This window comes from Etheostoma cragini, chromosome 19 (assembly GCF_013103735.1).
Source record: "Etheostoma cragini isolate CJK2018 chromosome 19, CSU_Ecrag_1.0, whole genome shotgun sequence".
Taxonomy (NCBI): Eukaryota; Metazoa; Chordata; class Actinopteri; order Perciformes; family Percidae; genus Etheostoma; species Etheostoma cragini.
Window position 1 is genome coordinate 9,233,220 of NC_048425.1, and position 18,900 is coordinate 9,252,119.

General features: G+C 41.4%; 1 protein-coding gene across 3 annotated transcripts in view; it reads right to left on the reverse strand.

Moving 5' to 3' along the window:
• Positions 1 to 528: 528 nt before the first annotated feature.
• tbc1d14 (TBC1 domain family, member 14) overlaps positions 529 to 18,900 on the reverse strand; it is a 36,521-nt gene continuing 18,149 nt past the window's right edge. For 2 of the 3 annotated variants that reach the window (XM_034856731.1, XM_034856732.1), the window contains 11 exons: positions 11,410 to 11,534; positions 10,088 to 10,170; positions 9,243 to 9,360; positions 7,820 to 7,926; positions 6,390 to 6,470; positions 5,640 to 5,728; positions 5,439 to 5,510; positions 3,752 to 3,880; positions 3,039 to 3,148; positions 1,987 to 2,245; positions 529 to 1,461 (listed from right to left, as the gene is read on the reverse strand). In XM_034856731.1, coding sequence (XP_034712622.1) covers positions 1,405 to 1,461; positions 1,987 to 2,245; positions 3,039 to 3,148; positions 3,752 to 3,880; positions 5,439 to 5,510; positions 5,640 to 5,728; positions 6,390 to 6,470; positions 7,820 to 7,926; positions 9,243 to 9,360; positions 10,088 to 10,170; positions 11,410 to 11,534 — 1,230 coding nt within the window. In that variant the 3' untranslated portion in view covers positions 529 to 1,404. Of the gene's footprint in view, positions 1,462 to 1,986; positions 2,246 to 3,038; positions 3,149 to 3,751; positions 3,881 to 5,438; positions 5,511 to 5,639; positions 5,729 to 6,389; positions 6,471 to 7,819; positions 7,927 to 9,242; positions 9,361 to 10,087; positions 10,171 to 11,409; positions 11,535 to 16,553; positions 16,938 to 18,900 lie in introns of those variants that run through there. The other variant, XM_034856733.1, reaches the window with a different exon arrangement.

The following is an 18,900-nucleotide window of genomic DNA, read 5'->3' on the forward strand; positions in this document are numbered from 1 at the left end:
AAAATGCATTTCTTTAAACCAATCACATTCGTGTTGGGCGGCGCTAAGCTCCGGACGCAGAAACGGTGGCTCTGCTAAATAGTCTCGGGAAGGAACTTGTTTTGGTGGAACATTTGCCCCCTGCATAAAAGTACAACGTCACATACAATATTAAATGAAGCAAACTGTTGACACAATACAGTAACATGAGCTATTTAGGCTGAAACTATTGCTTACTGTTTTCATTAGCATGTGTGTTCAAATCGAGTATGTATACAGCAAGTTTGGGTGGGGAGAGGCTCAGCAACAACCCTTCATTTGACTCGAACAAGTCCCATTTGTGTCCTTTTGATAAATATTAAATAAATACTACTATTTTTAAGACGACACATTCGCATCAAGAAGTGGAACACTAACCAGCTGAAATGTACCTCCGACATTCAGGACATAGGAAGTCCATGTCTGACGCGGTCTGGTGCATGCGCGTCTAACAGCAGTTCAGCTTATTATTTACTCCAGTTTCATCGACATAAATATACTGTAAAACTCTTTTTACAGGCAGCGGATGACCTCTATCCAGATGGTCCGAACAAATGTAACAATGTGGTGCTCTCAGAGACACCCAATATGTCTTCAGCGTGAACGTCATGGTCAGGTTTAACTCAAAAGCATGTTCAAGACTGAGAATTGGCTTCATGAATGATTCAGGAGACAAATCTGTACCAACTGGTAAACACACAAATGAAAAAGCACACTGAGGACAAAGAATCAAACTCAGAGGACAATGAAGGAATGACTAAAGTTTTGAGGGGAAAAAGAGGTGCAGAAACAAAGCTTAGATTTTGCCTAATATATTTCAAAACATCAGCAGATTCTGACTCCGGAGATGCCTTTTAAAGACTTGACTATTTCTCTCCCTGACCCAACTGTTAATAGATTGGAGATTCACACGTGTTGTTTTTGACATAGAAATAGCCACATTTAAAGAAAGAGACAAGCAGAACTGTAGCTAGAAAGAAGGTTGACAGCAGAGAATTTCAAATCTTAGTTGAGGATTTGGGTAGAAATTGGTATCTCTGTGGTTTCCGTGGGTCCGTGTGTTGGAGTGTATGATACATTCTTCCGCCTCTGCCAACTACACTTTCTAATCCAGTGCTGGGCCTCTGAGTAGAGGACAGCTGGTGGGAGTTAAATAAGGCCTCGTACTCCTTTACATCCCCCCCGTCCGTCCATCCATCCGTCCAGGGGGCTGGTTCCAGTTAAATCACTGACACAGCTCTGGGGAAGAGGTTTATCACAGCAGCTAAGACCTGATATGTCCCGTCAAAGTGAAACGTCTTTCTCAGGTCCATGGGTCTGCCCCCGAGGCTGGAGGGGTCACTGCCCCAGTCTGGTAATATGATACAGTTTCCCTCTGATCTCAGCTCAGTGCTTCAGCACCGGGCTGCCTCGCTCCGGATCTTTCTGTAACGCCTGCAGGACCTGAGCAGACGGAGGGAGGTACGGTTAAAAAGATTAAAAAAAGGAAGAACCAGTAGGGGTGAAAAAAAAAAAAAAAAGATTCACGTATGTATGCATCGTGATTTTTAAAATGGATTCTTTTCCTGGGTAGCTATACAGTACACAAATATTATTTTAAACAAATGATCCCCCTAAATATAAATATATCTATACGGTACTGCCAACGGCAACTACAGCTTATCTGTTCCCAGCCAAACAGAGTGAAAGCAGAAAATCCATGTTATGTTCTTCTCTACAAATGAAAAAAAAAAAGTCTGACTGATTTTTTTAAACAACTAGTGTTTAGTAATGTCTTGTGATATATCGTCTCTACAAGTGTTTTATTCAACTCAGAAAAAAAACCACTCAGCTGTCGAATCTCTATTATTCTAGAATAGCAATTAATGAAAATCGCAACACAAATCCAATCGGCACACATGTATCGTGAAAGAATCAAATCAGGACAGAACACGTTGTCGCGGCCCTGTGGAAGCGGTAACACCATACCTGCGCCCACTTCCTGTTGCGGCTGGTCATGTGGATCGCGGCGATGTGCTGGAAGAGCTGCTCGGCGGGGATGAGGTCGGGCAGGCGGGTGAGGAACTGAGCCATGTGGATGAAGTCCATGGTGGTCAGGACATCCTGGTAGAGGCGCAGCAGGCCTAGGCCCGTGCGGAACAGAAACTCCTCGTTGTCTCTGCAGAACACGTCCCACACCCGGCACGCCAGGTCCAACGGCAGAGACTTACTGTACAGGGTGAAGATCCTGGACACGGGACAAGGGCACAAACAGATGATATGGTCACTCAATACAAACAGATGAAAAAACAAGTACATACGTATCTGAATACATTTGCAACTGCATCTCTACATATTAATAAGTATTTCAAAAGCTTTTTCAAGTTCCACCTCTTCTCAACAGTGGTGGAAGAAGTATTCAGATCCTTTACTTGAGTAAAAGTACCAATATCACACTGTAAAAAAAGGCCTGCATTGAAAATGTTACTTAAGTAAAAGTATGCAAGTATCATCAGGAAAATGTACGGAAAGTATTAAAAGTAAAGTAATCAATGCTGAAAAACCCTCATATTTTAGAAAGTGTAAAGGATCCAAACAGTTGTGTGTTTAATGGTCTAATCATTTAAACTGCACTTTTAGGCCATTATATTGTTGGCTAGTTTAATTTATACTGAAACATCAGATTTTATAAACTACATGTGTTTTGTGTACAAAAGTCTTAAAGTGTAAAGTGACTAAAGCTGTAGAATGTAGTGGAGATAAAAGTACAATATTTCTCGATGAAATGCAGCAGAGTAGAAGTAGAAAGTAGCAGGAAGAGAAAAGAGTTAATAAAGTAAGCTCTTCAACATTTGTGCTTAAAGACAGTTCTTGAGTAAATGTACTTAGATACATTCCACCACTGCTTCTCAAGCATGGCATTATGTTTTAGTCTGTAGCTTCTTTATCCCGTGTGCCCGTGTGAGGTTCATGTACCGGAGGAATCCAGGCGGATAGAAGTCCAACGGCACATGCTATCACAGCAAAATACAGAAACTCACCAGTCGATTAAATAAATATCGGGGGTCAGGTTGTTTTTCTGGAAATGTGCAAAGAGCTTTGGTAGGTTTTCTTCAAAGAATACTTCAAATGCAGCAAAGTAAGTTAACATCTGCGGAGAGAGGAGAAGGTGTTCTTAGAGGGTTGCACACACAGAAGAACCACAGGATTGTGTTCAAGAAGCAAGGCAGCGAGTCATCTGTGATGTCTGTGGTGTCGACGTGTCAGAAATGTGTGTGTGGAAGGTTTTCATTACAGCAACACTCACACCTACAATTCAATGAGCTATTGTTGTACATGTTCCTGTGTAAGGTGCCCTAAATGAAAAAGTCTTCTTCTTCTTGATAATAGATTAATTATTTTGAGGAATATATCAAGAAAATAATTGACGGATTGGATAATGAAAATATTCGTTACTTGCAGCCCTAATTCAAAAGACAATCTTAGTTAAATACCTGAATTTAAGAGGGGGTGTACAACTAACTCCCTGCTGAGACATATTCCTTCTAAAATTTCAACAATGAACTTTCACACTCACAAAAAGTAAAATATAAACAGTAAACCTAAACAATCTGATCTGGTATCTAACCGAGTTGTAACGATTCTAAAGCCACACGTGTAACGTGTACTTACAGGCACTCTATTAAGTGTTTCTGTGTGTGTGTGTGTGTGTGTGTGTGTGTGTATGTCTGTCTGTGTGTGTCTGTGTACTGACAAGGCTGTGGTCAACTCTAAAGAAGGCCATCTGACAGGGCTTGTTGAGCAGGTTGGCAAAAGCTATGAAGGCATCAGCTGTGTCCAGGTTCAGGATCAACACTGCTGCGATGAACGACATTCCCTGCACCTAAACAGAAAACAGAAAAAAAAGTGTTATTATGAAGCGTAAACCCTGACAATTTTTGAAAGCGAGGGCAGAGAAGAGACACAGGCGGCAAGTTCACACCTGCTAAAGCTGAATTCTTCCCTGCACGCTTCACGGTTGATAAATTCAAGGCACTCTGATTTAATCCGATATTGTAATTTACAATCATAAATGGTTGAGCTTCAGTCTAGATATTTAAGATGGAAAGAGTGATGAAGTGCTGACGCAGACAAAAGAACAAAAAACCTGTGTGTGTGTGTGTGTGTGTGTGTGTGTGTGTGAGATGGGTTGGGGTCAGTGCAGGAAGTCACAGTCATTTCTACCTATGTACAGACAGCGTGGGACTGCAGTGAGGAGCAGCGAGCGGAGCAAACCGCAGCCTCTGCTCTGTGAGCACCATGTGGCTTTAAAGAATTAGACTGTAGTGCAAACTCGGGTTAAAAAGACAGAACACGGCATCAAAAAACATTGAACATGCATTTCATGCCACTGGCTAACATGGAAGAGAAACTGACCACAACCATCACTATACTTCTGTCACTGACCGAATGTTTAACCTTCCTCTAGTTCAGTCATGGGCATGTGCGTTGTTACTATTAACAGCACTTAAAGATGAATACTAGACATTATCTAATTTAAGCATAAATACTGATAGAGATAAAAAAGGCCCCTTGTGTGTTATTCTGCTTCTAGATTAGATCAGAGCCTGGGTGCTGGGGGTCAACCCTTTGACACACATACATTTACTCTATTCTCCAGCTGCATATAGATATGGGCATCTTTAGTGCCTTGGATTCTAGTTAGGCCTGTATCACAGCTGTTTTATTTATTACAGTCTGTGCAGGTATCACATTTATATGCTGCATTATTGTGACCAAATAATTCCCCATTATGGGTATTACAACAGTAATCATAAAAAATGAGTGCTAAAATGACATCACACCATGACCACATTGGATTTAATGAAACCTAACTCTGCCAATGAAGCAACATCCCTACACTAAAACACTCCATATACAAAAATCAGCTTGTTGATCAAAGTTTAAGACTGTTACAATCACAATGTTTCACAGCCATATATAGTAAAGCTGGTCTACACACGGGCCCATCTGAAACACAACAATTTGTCTTCTATTTTAAATCAAGAAACTACCAACAAGTATAAACACAAGTCAAAGTAACCATCTTTGTGACATCAGTGGAAAGCTGCTGCTATGAGTGATGTTCCAAGCGCTATTGAACAATTAAAATGTTACCTTTGAGTCTTTTTTGAATGCAATAAATGTACATTAACAGTGGAATATACTCACAGAATGACAGCCCCCCCCCCCAAACGTATATCACGTATAAAAGAGCCATAGGCGTCACACATGCATGTAGACCCGCAAAACAATACCCTATAAAATCTTTATACAATTGTTAAGCTAAGCAACTGTTAGAAGTTGCAGTAGACAAAGTGCATATAAAAAGATAAAGTACCAAATGTGCTTATGTATCACAGCAGGATGTTATGTTGTGTTGTTTTGTGTGCAGGACTTACGTAGCCAACATCTGGCCGGTAACAAGTGTATGCTCCCAGAATGCTGTGCAGCACATCATGATATGGCCCGCCCTGATGATTGACAAGGAAATCATGAAGAAAATGGTGAATGAATTGAATGAGACATTTTCTCAAATAATGAAACACAAAACATGTTTTGTACAATTCACACATAAGTCTGGCTGAGCTTCTCTCGCTGACCTGCTGGAAGATACACAGTTGGGGGAAAGTTCTTGAAATGTCCAGCTTGATCAGATCGAGGCTTGACTCCCGGTTTGATGAACCAGCATCTGGAAGACATTGCAAAACATTAAGGCAAGGCAAGGCAAGGCAGCTCTATTTGTATAGCACATTTTAACAACAGGGCAATTCAAAGTGCTTTACACAAAATCTGAACAGAAAAAAAACAAACCAAAAACAATTCATAAAAAAGATAAAACACAATTGTAAACTTGAGACTACCTTCCCACTAATTAGTCAATGTTAGTGCTACCTTTTGTGATCACCGTCAGTGTCACTACCCTTCACGACTATTTTTAGAGAGGTTACTCTTAGGAGGCTTTTGTCTCCTTGGGCTCTTCTTCACACTAATTAAGCCAATTTAGTGCTGCCTTTCGTGTCTATTTTCGACACTACACATTCACACTTTTTCTTTAGAGTGCTACCCTTTGAGTCTGTCTTTCTCTGTCTTTCTCTGTATGAAACCCTAATCCCTAACCCACTTGAGACTACCTTCACACTAATTAGTCAATGTTACTGCTACCTTTCGTGATCACAGTCAGTGTCACTATCCTTTTACGACTTTATTTTTAGACAAATTAAGCCAATTTAGGAACCCAAAAGGAAATCAGTAACTTGTTCAGCCAAGATAACTGCAGTCACATTGTTTTGTGAGTCAATATAGCCAACAATATAGAAACAAGGCCTGAAGATTTACTATTCTGTACGTACCTTCCGCTTCAGTCTCTAAGGAAGGTGCTGGCGTGGTCCTCCACTTCTCTTTGGCCCGGGCCAGACAGATGCTATACAGCTCTGCAGGGACACATAACGGCAGCACAGCACAATCAATATAAGAGAACACTGAGTGGAGAACATGATGACTGGACCGAAACCACTTCAGGTGATGATAAAAAGGATTCGGCTCTTCATGTTCCTCTCCAGCGGTAACACTGAAGGTGATTACAGTAAGGAAATCTCCCTCCATTTTCAGAAGACAGTGTTGCGGTTCACTGAATCTCCCAGCCTGGGCTTTGATGTGTGGCTGCCCTCTAGTGACAAGATGGTGGATCGATATGATGAGCTTTCTGAGACATGACATGGTGGCTCTGCACCGGTGGCCCTGACCTGACAGGACATAGCAGCGGCAGATTTCTTTAATGCCGGTAGAAAATGGCAACCACAGGCCATGTTTAACAGACTGGCAATGAGCAAGATGAGAACAGCAGTGTAATTTAACGATTTAATTCAGAGACAATAGAGTTGACATCCAAAGGAAGTAGTTACACAAGTCACACTGAATTTAAAATAATGTGTTTAGAATTCACCCCTAACTTGTTACAGTTCTGTCCCAAAAGGTAGTAATAGTCCTCACCAGCGAGCAGTCAAATCCAAGAGTTTAGCCATTCAGTTGCATTAGAAGTAGTAGAGGCAATAGTAGGCCGGCAGCACTGTAGCAGTAATTGAAGTACTAGCAGTAATAACCACAGTACCCTTAGAAGCAGCAGACTTAGCAACAGTAGAGATGCTAGTATAAGCATTAGCAGCAGTAATGGGATACCTTCACTGAGCTGCTACTTATAAAAAGACGGACATCTTTGAAGGTGACAGAGCTTTGTGTGTGTGTGTGTGTGTGTGTGTGTGTGTGTGGAATGATATGGCACAGGACTGCGCTCCATTTAAAAAGGCTGAGTAGGACAAAGTACAGTGGACGAGCTCAGCAGTCAGGAAGCGCTTATCTCCGAGAAGCCTGTAGCACCAAGCAGCATGGAGAGAATGAATTTGCAGTGTGTGTGTGTGCGTGTGTGTGTACACATGTAATCTCCATCCAGACTTAAAAACTCATTGAAATGCTGCTTGCTCCCTCTTGTACTGGGAGAATTATTGGACCATGCTCCTTCTTAATGGACACATTCTTCCTTCCTATTCTATCTATCTCACTGCCACTTATTCAATTAACACTGATACAAAGTGCTATTGCCGTCTGTGTGTGTGTGTGTGTGTGTGATGTGTGTGTGTGTGTGTGTGTGTGTGTGTGCGCGCACATACATACTGGTGCATTTTTAAGTGATGATCACAGAAAAGTCAGGACATGATGACACAACATGACAGGTTAACAACAGTTATGGCAATAATGAGCCATCAATAACACACTCTGAGTGTACCGTGTGTGATGTTAAGCTCGTTGCCCACAGCCAGGCTCCACACTTTGCCTCTCACACTGGGGGGGATGCCCTGCCACCAGAGGTCTCTCACTCGTCGAGATGTACACCTGGTGGAAGGTGAAATGTAAGTTACATGTTGAAAGGACACCAGAGGCTGCTTAATAATTGTGTTCCATAGAGGAAACCATCATTTACTGAGCAGAGTCACAAGGTGGCAGACATTTCTTCCACTACTCTCGTCACTGATTCTACGTAAAGGCTACATACACACTACTACGTTTTCATTTTTTAACTGCATTTTGAAACAAAAATGATCTCAGGCCACAAAGGCGTTTTAGCTCCAGTAGCAAAACTAATCTATGTCTATAATAACGCCTCTGACAATGCATACTGTATCACAGGACCGTTTGTATACACTGGGCATGTGAGTCTGATGTTATTCTCAGGTTAAAAATCGAGTAAATACAAGTTAAAAAATACTTTGGAGAAAGAACAACAGTGGCGAAAAGTAAGAGCAGGGATTTATTGGCGTGGACCGGCGACGAGCTGGAACGGTTACTGAAAGGTATGTAAGACACCTAACCGGTAAGAATGATCGACGTGTGGCGGCGTTTCCAAAGGTCTCTGTTTGTGTCTGTCCAGACTACAAAGCAACTCCAGAGTTTTCAAAACAAAACGGGAAGAGTAGGGTTTCCAAATGTCTCTGGTTTAGGTGCTCGGAAATGTTATGCTTTTATTCCTCATTTACGTTCACTCCATAATAAAGAAACATCATATTAACCTACACTCTTTACAAAGACCTCCCAACATTTCACATAAGGGAAATAAACACTAATCTTAGATCAAGGTATTACACATGTACTGAAGGAGTGGTGATACTTGTATAATTGCAATGCTGCATGACAGAGCTGCCAGCTGAGCTCATAAAACCGGTTGTGTTTTGTTAATCCCATAATGAATCATTATTTTTGCACATGATGTCTTTGCACATGATGTCTTTTCTGTGCAGTGCTCGTCTACAGCAGGCGTCCAGTAAATGCTCCCAATGTGCTGTCGATTGTGACATCGCCGGCCATAAGCTCCTACTATCTTGGTGATCATTTTACAGATGAATTAATGGATGACTGAGATATGACTTACTCTTATGCTCAGGGCAATTCACTTGAACATTCATTTCATATATTAAACTGCGCTTGCAAGAGGTAATTGACAAGTGTGATGATTTAAGTTAGATATTTTAGTGGAAAAAAACAGGTCCAGTGTAAAAAAACAAAACAGTTAGGAATCTTTTTTGCCAAAAAAATTACAGACTTCTCTGATCCACTCATCTTTTGAAAATCAAGTTACAATTACAGAGTTTCCAGAGAAAAATCCTTGGAAAGTTAGTACTTCTTTCATTGTAAACTCAGTCATTTGTACTCACGTTGTACTCCAGTTAGGTAAGATCTCTTGGTTCCAGATCTGGGCGGCTGTGCCAATGCTTTCCTCAAGCTTACACCGATCCTCCAGCTGCTTCTTTCTCTTCTGAGCCTCCTTCAACTCTAAAGACAGAAGTGTGGAGAGGGCTGGTCACGTGCAAAATAGAGGGAACGTGAAAAGAGGCAATGGAAAGCAGGCTGAAGACTGTAGCTAGTCATTTTCAAATTTAAACTCCAGACAATGCCAGCAGAATCAGGTCCCGACATAGTCTGCCGTTTCTCTTTGACACATGTAGCGGAGATGGTCTGTGTCAGATGCGTTCTCACCTACTGGAAATACTTTGGCTGGTTGTGCCGAGGGCTTGCTCTGGGTGGAGCCAAGTGGCATAACCTGACGTGGTTCACACTTTGTAATTTGATCATCAAAAACCGAGTATCTTGTCTGTCTCTTGACATTGTCCGAAGATTTTGGCTTCAGCCTTACCAACAGAAAGTGTTACTCTTCAGTTAGACATTTTTGTTTGCGTTTTCGTACCAAGCGACCAGTCTTCTTCACCCTTGGATGTTTGCGCATGAACTGTCAGAAAATAAACACGCCCACTCGCTTGCTGTGAATTTTCACACTATGGGCGCACGCAACTTTTGACCAGGATGCTGGCAGGGTAAAGGGCTTGATGTTCACATACAGCATACAGCTCTGCCGGGTAATGTTTAAATCATTTTAGGTTTGCAGTGCATGTGTGAAAGGGACTTTAGATTCAGTCGGTTCAGTCCTATACTAGTGTGCCAAGTTTAGAGGCTCTGGAACAAGACAGTAAGGAACCAAGATTACTTTGTCGATTGACCTCACCTCTCTTCTTGGCCTGGGCCACCATCTCTTCATACTGCTGTCTGTGTTTCTGGGCCTCCTCGGCTGGCTTGGCGGGCAGATTGCTGGAACACACATCCATCATCGAAAGGATATGGATTAGAAACTATGTGTTCTAAGAGCTTTATATGCATTATTCATGTTGAGCAAACTTGTGTGTTATGACAGTCCTCGAGGTCCACTTGGTACCTTTTCTGGAGCTTTTATTCATATTGCATCCCTAATGTGCTCAGAACATAATACACATTCTAAGAAAACTGGGCTATGTGTGGTGATAAAGATCATGTCACATGAGTGAAAGCTCCAGAACAGCTACTTAAAAAAAAACAAAAAAGAACTTTGTCAAATGGAAAGACTAGTTTGTAAAACAAAATGTTTAGCTCAAAGGCGTTCGCTAACTTTTCCTGGATGTGGTTGAAAGCTGCAGGAAAAGCTTTGCCTTTGTCATTTTATAACATGCTCAGTCTCTAAATTTAGGAGACAGAAAGGCATTTTAGTACTTGTTTATTTACTGCCAATATGATCTACCTTTACTCTTCTTATAATGAAATGTTTTATTGGGTCAGTAGAGGTTCATGGGATTTTAAAGTCTCATGTGTCATTCGTACATGACACATGATTCCAGTGTTTGTTCTTTACAAAGCTAATTACACTAAAATTAACTACTCTTCTTCTATTCTACAAGTACAGATACATGGTGCAGTTTGACTATGCCAATAACACTTACTTTTAAATATCAACTATGTGGACATTTCTAGTTTCTTTTATTTATTTCTTTACCAGTAGGGGGTGACAGTAAAGAAGGAAAAGATGAGGGAGGTTGCATGCAGGCTCAGTTTTGCCACTCATGGTGAATTAACTTCCTTGTGTTTAACACAGAAAATCAGGCTAAATTATACTATTGTTTTCATTCAGCATGTTCTCAAAACAGAAGTGTTAATCTTGTCCAGCATATGTCTGTCAGTCTGTTTGCATGTTATTATAATGGAAAAATTGCTAAAAAAACAACAACAAATACAGGGTAATGGAGCCAGTCTGAGGCATGCCATTAAACTTTCAGCAGCACTTCTCTTTCACCGCTTGTGATACAAACAGGAACACAGGGAGAGCTGGAACAATACTGAATGGAGTCTAATGACAAGAGGAAGGAGTACTGATAAAGAAGGAATGAGGGGAAGATGAAGATAGGATGACAACTGACTTGCTTTATTGTCTGATAAGTAAACCCCACTGGCAGTGAGAAAGAACGAAAAATGTGGGATAGTCTAACATCCCAAAGACAGTGTGTGTGTGTGTTTACATACGCAGGCCTGTCCTCCAGTATAAGTGCGGTGGTGGAGAGGGGCTCAAAGTCCAGGTTCTTCCTCACACTGTGCCTGGGAGACGTCGGGTTGCCAGGTCCAGCTCTGCCACTCTTTGTTTCATATTCCTGGCAACACAAATGCACATTCAGACACAGAAACTGGTTTTAAATTACAACAACGTTACAAGGAAACCAAGTTCTTTTGCTTTTCATTTAAGTTCTGCAACATTTAAACTCTCACACACACAAGTGGATTAGTTGCACTAAATTCAACGCGGCTCCAAAGAAATGTGCCAAAAATGGCCACAGCTGACCTCAATACTAATACGACACAGGCACTTCACAGACTGCTAGGCTTTAAATGGTGGGTAGAAGAAAATAAAAGAGTTGAAAAATAATGACACAGGACTTTATGTGCACATTAAGTCACCCTGAGAATCGCCTTGACAACCGTGTGACAATGCTCTTTTGGCCTCAGAGCATTTGTCAGCTGGAGTCTAACGGGTTTGCGGTTTCTGCTCCACCACCGGGAGTATGATACAGGCCTTTAGAAAGAGAAGGCCATGTCTCAGTCTGTTACAGCCAAAGAGCAGTTTACCACAAGCCCAGCTATCAGCTGACTTCCAGGTGATGTGTATGTTAGCGAGTCCGAGCTTAAATCCAGAATTAGGGAGCTGATAGAACACAAATAGTTTAAGGAAGACCTTCAGAGGGAACTGTTGGGAGATACTACATTGTCTAACTAGGTAATTAGGAAGCTACTGTTAATAGAGCAAGTGCAATATGAGAACGAACACACACACGCAGCAGTGTGCGATGGGGTGGTTAATAATGCAATCTGAGGCTGGCAAGCAATCATCTTAACACTGTGCTGCCCGAGGGATGTTAACATTGATCAGCAAAGGCAACAATACAGATTGGAAAATCTATTCCTACAATACGATTGTGTGCGAATGTGCATGCTTGACTGTTTGTGACGCAGCTCATGTTATTAATCTGTCTTTGTGTTCCTGTCCATTGTACCAGAGCCTGGTGGGACAAGTAAAAAGTAATTGAGTCAGATTCAGAGAGTAAAAGTAAGAGGTGAAACATAACAAATATGTATAGCCACCATCAATAACTAATAATAACCATAACCTTTACTCACTGAGTGTCTACCAGAAAGAAAAGTTCTTCATGAGACTAATTGAAATTCCAAAAAGCAGTAAAAAAAAAAGTCTGCAGCCATAGCAGCACCTCTGTGAGGCAGTAGTTAGACACTACGGTACTATGAGAAGAATGTTAGCGTCGGTGCGCTAACATGCTCACAATGACAGTGCTAACATTCTGATGTTGAGCAGGTATCTTAATTTTAAGGAATAGTCTGACATGTAGAACAATCACTTATTTTTTTTCTGGTTGAGACTTGTGGTTCATTAAAAGTCCAAAATCCATAAAGCTAGGAGACAATAAGCGTATCTTAGTAAAAAAACTGGAAGCAAGGGGAAAACAGCTAGCCTGGTTGAATCTGTCCAAAGGAAGAAAAACAACACCTTAAGCTTATTAATTAACAGTTTTTCAATCAGTATAAAAAGCTAAGTTTAAAAACGAATTGTGGCCTCACGGTGGGCATGTGCAAGACATTTTTTGTATTTAACAACAGAGATCTGAGAGTGACATTGAGCTTCTCACCCAACACCTTTCAAAGAAGCATAAACAAGTAAGCAAAGAAGAATGCAGAGAATCAAGCTGTAAAAAGGGGGAGTCAACCCAAAGTAGCAGTCAATTGTATTTACTTCTCTTCTCTCGCGATAACTCGCCAGAAAAAGGGGGCCACATTTCAGAGTAATGGTAGTGCACTCTCTTATTTGCACACAGCAGCGAAGCTACTCAGGTCCAAATAAGATGAAAGGAAAGCCATAAGAAGACCGAAGCTAGACTATCAAAAAGCCTTTGAGTAGAATGCAAAAACATCTCTATAGAATTGGGAATTAAGGGAGAGCAGTTACCACAGAAAACTGAAACAAATGAGGGCAATGATGGAGGAAGAGTGAGGTCCGAAGTTATGAGTACTACAGAGGTGATTCATTGGCACTCAGAATTGGGATGAGAGCAGCACGCCACACACAGGCTGAGTCAGTATTCTCATGTGCATGTCCAAATCCTCACTTTTTCAACTGCTCTATACTTCTCTCAATCCCATAGAAGCTTTGTGACTAACTGACCACTTTCGGTGCCAGTAGTTTAACTACTGTAGCTGATAAGCTAACCTCTATCAAGCTAGCGAGCTGGGAACATGCTAGCAGTCAGTCACAATAGCCCTCTAGCTAATTTGTTAAAGGTCAGTTAGGTTAGTTAGTAAGAAAGCTAACATGTTGTTTATTAACAGGACCCTAAGCATGCACGGTTTATTCACGAGAGAAAGGATGGTAATGATATAAGAATAAGAATTGATAGGTGACAGTTTTGGTCAACATTTAAACACTTATTTTTGTAGTTTTGTCCAACATTTGTGTCAGTTTTAGTGAAACTGGGCTCATTCAGGTAGTTTTACCAGATGATCTAAACCCTTTCATTTATAGTTGAAGTAAAAAAATAAACTGATTCACAAAACAATATTTCCCTTATGTGTATATGTTTGGTTAGGTTTGTGCTTTAATGAACAGGTAACATGCATGTACTGCTGCTTGCGGTGTGTACCCGAAGGAACAACTGCAGGTCGATGAAAAGGGTTAGCCGGAGTTTTGGACCCTGAGAATATATGGAGGCTGCAGAAAGAGGGAGGAGGAAAGTAAGAGTGAGGTAGATGGGAGGGAACGAGCAATTTGGCTCTGTGCAGCAGCAATGCAGGTGCTTCCAACAAGGTGAAACAAGACAGGATGCTTGTGCAGCTGTCCTGAGTGGTGTGTATGGAAGGGAAGGTACGTGTGAATGTGACGTGACAAAACGTATGGTGCAAATAGTAAAGTGAGTGTTGTAAAAGTATTACGTGACTGTGACAAACTGCCCATAATTATTAGCTAAAATAATAACTAATAAAATAATAATTTAATGATGGTGCTACAGCAAACTCCAGTAAGGGCTAACCACATTATTGCTCATTCCTCTAGCTCTTAACAATTAGTCCAAATGGTGAATCAGCACTTAAGATGACCAGTTTATCACACAGTTTCCTGGAGCCACAACCACAAGAGGCTTTATAGTTTACACCTTTTCCCACGATGCATTAGTACTTCCCAAGACCTGTAAACTGACTTTAATTTGTAATATCGGTGGAGTTCTCACTTTAATTCAGCAGCTGACAGATAAACTTGAGAGAATGAATGCATGCATATATTCTGCAAAACAGCTTTTAGCTGCTGAAATAGCAACTGTATCCTATAACCTGGCGCCAGGGCAACCAGCGCTGTCATGCTGGCTTTAGAGCTGCTAGATCATGGAAAAAAAAATCATAATCATGATTCTTTTAGTCAATATTGCAATCATGATTATTGAACACGATAACTCATTGACTTTTAAAAAGATGCTGCAATTATTTAATTTAAAAAAACATTGCAGTGAAACACCTTTAACTGTGAAATGTTCATACATATTTTGCCCATTTGAACTTTTTTTTCCCCCCTCATACCGAACACAAGACATAGCGAAAATAATAGTTTTCTTGAATACTCTGTTTTTGTAAACGTTAGGAACTGAACCCATAAGCACAACATTTGATTAATTGCACAGCCCTACGTACTTTCAGTTGCCCTCCAATTTCCTGGTAGTGGTGTTAAGCACTCTCTGCATCCCTGGCTGCACTGACAGGCTGTCATGCTGGCTGCTAATGGTCTTTATGCTTTCAAACTATAGGTGCTAGGAAGCCACACTTGTTGTGGTTTCATTACAAGACAAACACACAGATTTTAACTGGAAACTGCTTGAAACAGTCCAAAGGTTTTGTTCCAAAGTCCATCAAACACAGAACAATGGGTTACAGGTTCACTAATGACAGCCATTGCTCAAATTCAACGCATCACTTCCATTGATTGCGTTTTGCCGATAATTACATTAAAAAGTTACAATACAATAACTCTCAGATTTTGACTACTTGACTTGGATCATTGTAGGAGTCACATCGTGGGATTTTACTCCTTGACTTATGACACTGTCAAATTTTATAAACAATCACTACAACTTGTACAACTACAATGCCCTTTTTTGCTTTACACATATCATTTGAGAAATGAACTTCATAATAAACTAAATCCACTGTGACTGTGCAAATGCTTTAGTCAAACTGTTGTATCTGGTTATTTATAGTAACAGAAAACTGCAAATGACAAAAGCAAATACAATATTTTTGAGGTAATACATAAATGTATTTCAAACACTGATTTAATTTGTAGTATTCTCGGCACACAGCAGCAGACACATGGACTACTGAATGGTAATGTAGTTACCACAAGAAAGCTGAGGAGTCTGTAAGGCTGCAATGATCTGTTAGCTGGGCTGAGACAAATTGAAGAAAAAGTACAATATCCAAACAAACAGATGGAACCATGAGCACTGGTACCAAACGCTCAGATTCAATCCAGTGCTTCTTTTATGTGAGCCAGTTTTACTGGAAAGCGGAAATAAACAGATTCCCACTGATTCAGCTGTCAAATAATCTGAGAGCAACATAAAGCTGGAGTCAGATTCCATACATGTGTTCACACTTACTTGGCCATTAAAGCAGATTCTGATTCTGTGTCTCTTTAACTGCATCAGTGACAACAGCAGGAGGATATCCCTCGACATGCTCCATAAAGCCAAAATAAAAAGACGGCACTGTCACACCGCCGCACGTGCTCTTGTTGTACTAAGTTGAAGGCTTCATGTCGAGTTACATACAATGAAAGGGGTCCCCTCCTAGGTGGAGATTCAATCTATCAACACATTCTGGACACTAAACATTTTCATCTATCTAGAGACATCCTGACAGCCAGCCCGCTTCCCACTACAAAGCACAGAGCTAGACAAGCTGAAAGAGGCTATTATGTGAAACCCGAGCCATCCTCTTTCTCCGCTGCGTCTCTTTCACGCTCCGACTACCAATCCACTCTGGTTCTGCCAGACAAGGAGAGAGACACAGTGGGTCACCGAGCTCACCCGCTTGTCCTCGCAGTGCAAATGCTCACTCACCATGAACGCTGCTGTTTCTTACATGCGGCCAGTCCTCCGGTGGGGGTTTATTTCCAAAACCTTAGCCTAGTGTCATTGCGGCTCCTGGGGGATCACTACGGGCAACAAGACACCCAGGAGCAAGAAGACAAGGAGGAGGAGCAGATCAAAAAAGAGGGCAGAGGGACAGTCAAGCTGCCAATGGAGGGACACACCCCGCCTTGGAAACGATGCAGCAGCAGCAGCATGATACCCCTCTTTTTTCCTCCCCCGCTGTCTCTCTCTCTCTCTCTCTCTCTGAGCAGTGACGCTACACTGTACGGCTCTGCATCAGTTCTGTTGCTGCTGCTGTGCGTGTGTGTCAGCAAATCAGCACCGACCGTATGTTATTAGTCACCATCGCTGCACTGAAAGGAGCTCTGCGCTCTGCTGTGCCCTGGCAGCCACTCTAATCAATCCCGGAGTAATGGATCAGGTTTCAGCCAATCAGCCTTCTGCTCCTTTAATCCGGTCAGGACCAAACAAGTCTAGCTAAAGTGGTGATATAAGTTACACATCTTGTGCTCTGGGAGAATGTTTCCCCCGGTTTCCTGCTTATTTTATGATGCCTACCAACGCAGCAATCAGACTTGTAGGAGATGAACAGCTTTCCCAAGAAGCATTACATGTTTTTACTCATTAAGCATCAGCCCAATTTATGCAAAACTATCAGTATTGGTTAGCAAAATCCTGTATTTATTCAAGTCTGGAATGGGTTTAAATGACTTTCCAATAAAATAAACGTCTCATATTATGCTCATTTTCAAGTTCATTCAAGAACATATTTACATGCTTTAATGTTCTTTCTAAATATACCCGTATTCACCTTATGTCTGAAACGCTTTGTTGTAGCCCCTGTCTCTTCAAGCATCCCTCCCGAAAAGGGGAGGGATGCTCTGATTGGCCAGCGTTTCCAGGTCTTCTGCATCTGCACTCTGGTGATTTTTGCACTACATTTGCAGCCTTGAAAATACTGTAAAGGCACCATAGCGGAGTTTTTTTTTGTTGATAATTGATTTCCATTGATAGGCCTACTTTCTACTTAAAGACATTGTACCGTGTGTGCAGGGTCCAAAATTAACACTAACTTCTGTTTACTGATAGCTAGCGTTAAGTAGCGGATTTTGGCTACCAGCCTTCCAAAAGAAAGCACAATGACATTAAATGTTAACCGATCATTAACTGTTGACCGATAAGCGGGATTCGGAGTCTCAGTTCACCTGTCCGGGAGGCTCTAACACACTTTCTGCCCTCCGTGTCTGGACAGCTGTAGGCTTGTACCGGTGTTGATATTATGTGCATTGTCGGACACATGCAGCCACTTTCCTGAATCTGTTTGCAGGACTGACACAAATCCACAACGGCTCGCAGCGTGTATGTCTGAGCCTGCCTCCAGCGTCTCCACCCTCAGGTGGTCAGCTGTGTGTCTGCCTGGTATACTCTGGGACGGAAGATTTAGCTCAACAGTTCTCGTCAATATTGTTTCATGTGTCAAGTAGTTCTCCACAAGCGGAAAAAATAATAATTTATTAGTAGTTTGGAAATAGATTGGATAGCTTATTTTCATTTTTATCATGCAAAAAACATTTTCTAAAATCACTTCTTTCTTATTCTTTTTTTTTTTTAGCAGGCAACAATTCACTGTGACCAGACATTGTATTTAAGCCTTTAGATTTACTGAGGTCCCCAGACTGAAGAGGTGTAAAGTAGTATATAAAACTTAATTCACAGTGTTCTCAGAGGGGAAATGTTGCAGGTGGAAATTTGGCTGGAACAGTGTGTCTCGTAGCAACTGAACAATGGCAAATAAAGACCGAGAGCGAGAGAGCGCGCGCAGCACCAGTGGCAGGACAAAGGCTTGAAAACGTACCCCTGTTATCCGATTCCTAAGGTTCAATATAGGGTTACAACCACAGATGAGATGGACTTCAGCTACGAGGCACATAGGGGGGGGGGGGGGGGGGGGGGGGGGGGGGGGGGCAAATGTGTGTACCAGTAATTTTGTAGGAGACAGCATGTCAATCCTAGGGTTCTAATTACTAACTAATACAAAAAGATAGTCAACATAAGCTATTTAAAGCCAAAGTGGGACTTGTTAAAAGGGCTGATATGTGAACTGTAGGAACTGCACATTAACAGGTCTATCAACCAGGTTTGAACAGCACGAAGAGCAGAGAAGAGATCATTTCCACGTGTTAAACAGGGTAAATGTGAGCACAACAACAGGCTCTAATTACAATGCACCATGGCTCTATGTGTATTTTTATTATCTGTATTTATATTTTTTCATTACGAGTGCTTACTTTTTCAATATTATTTATATTATGGT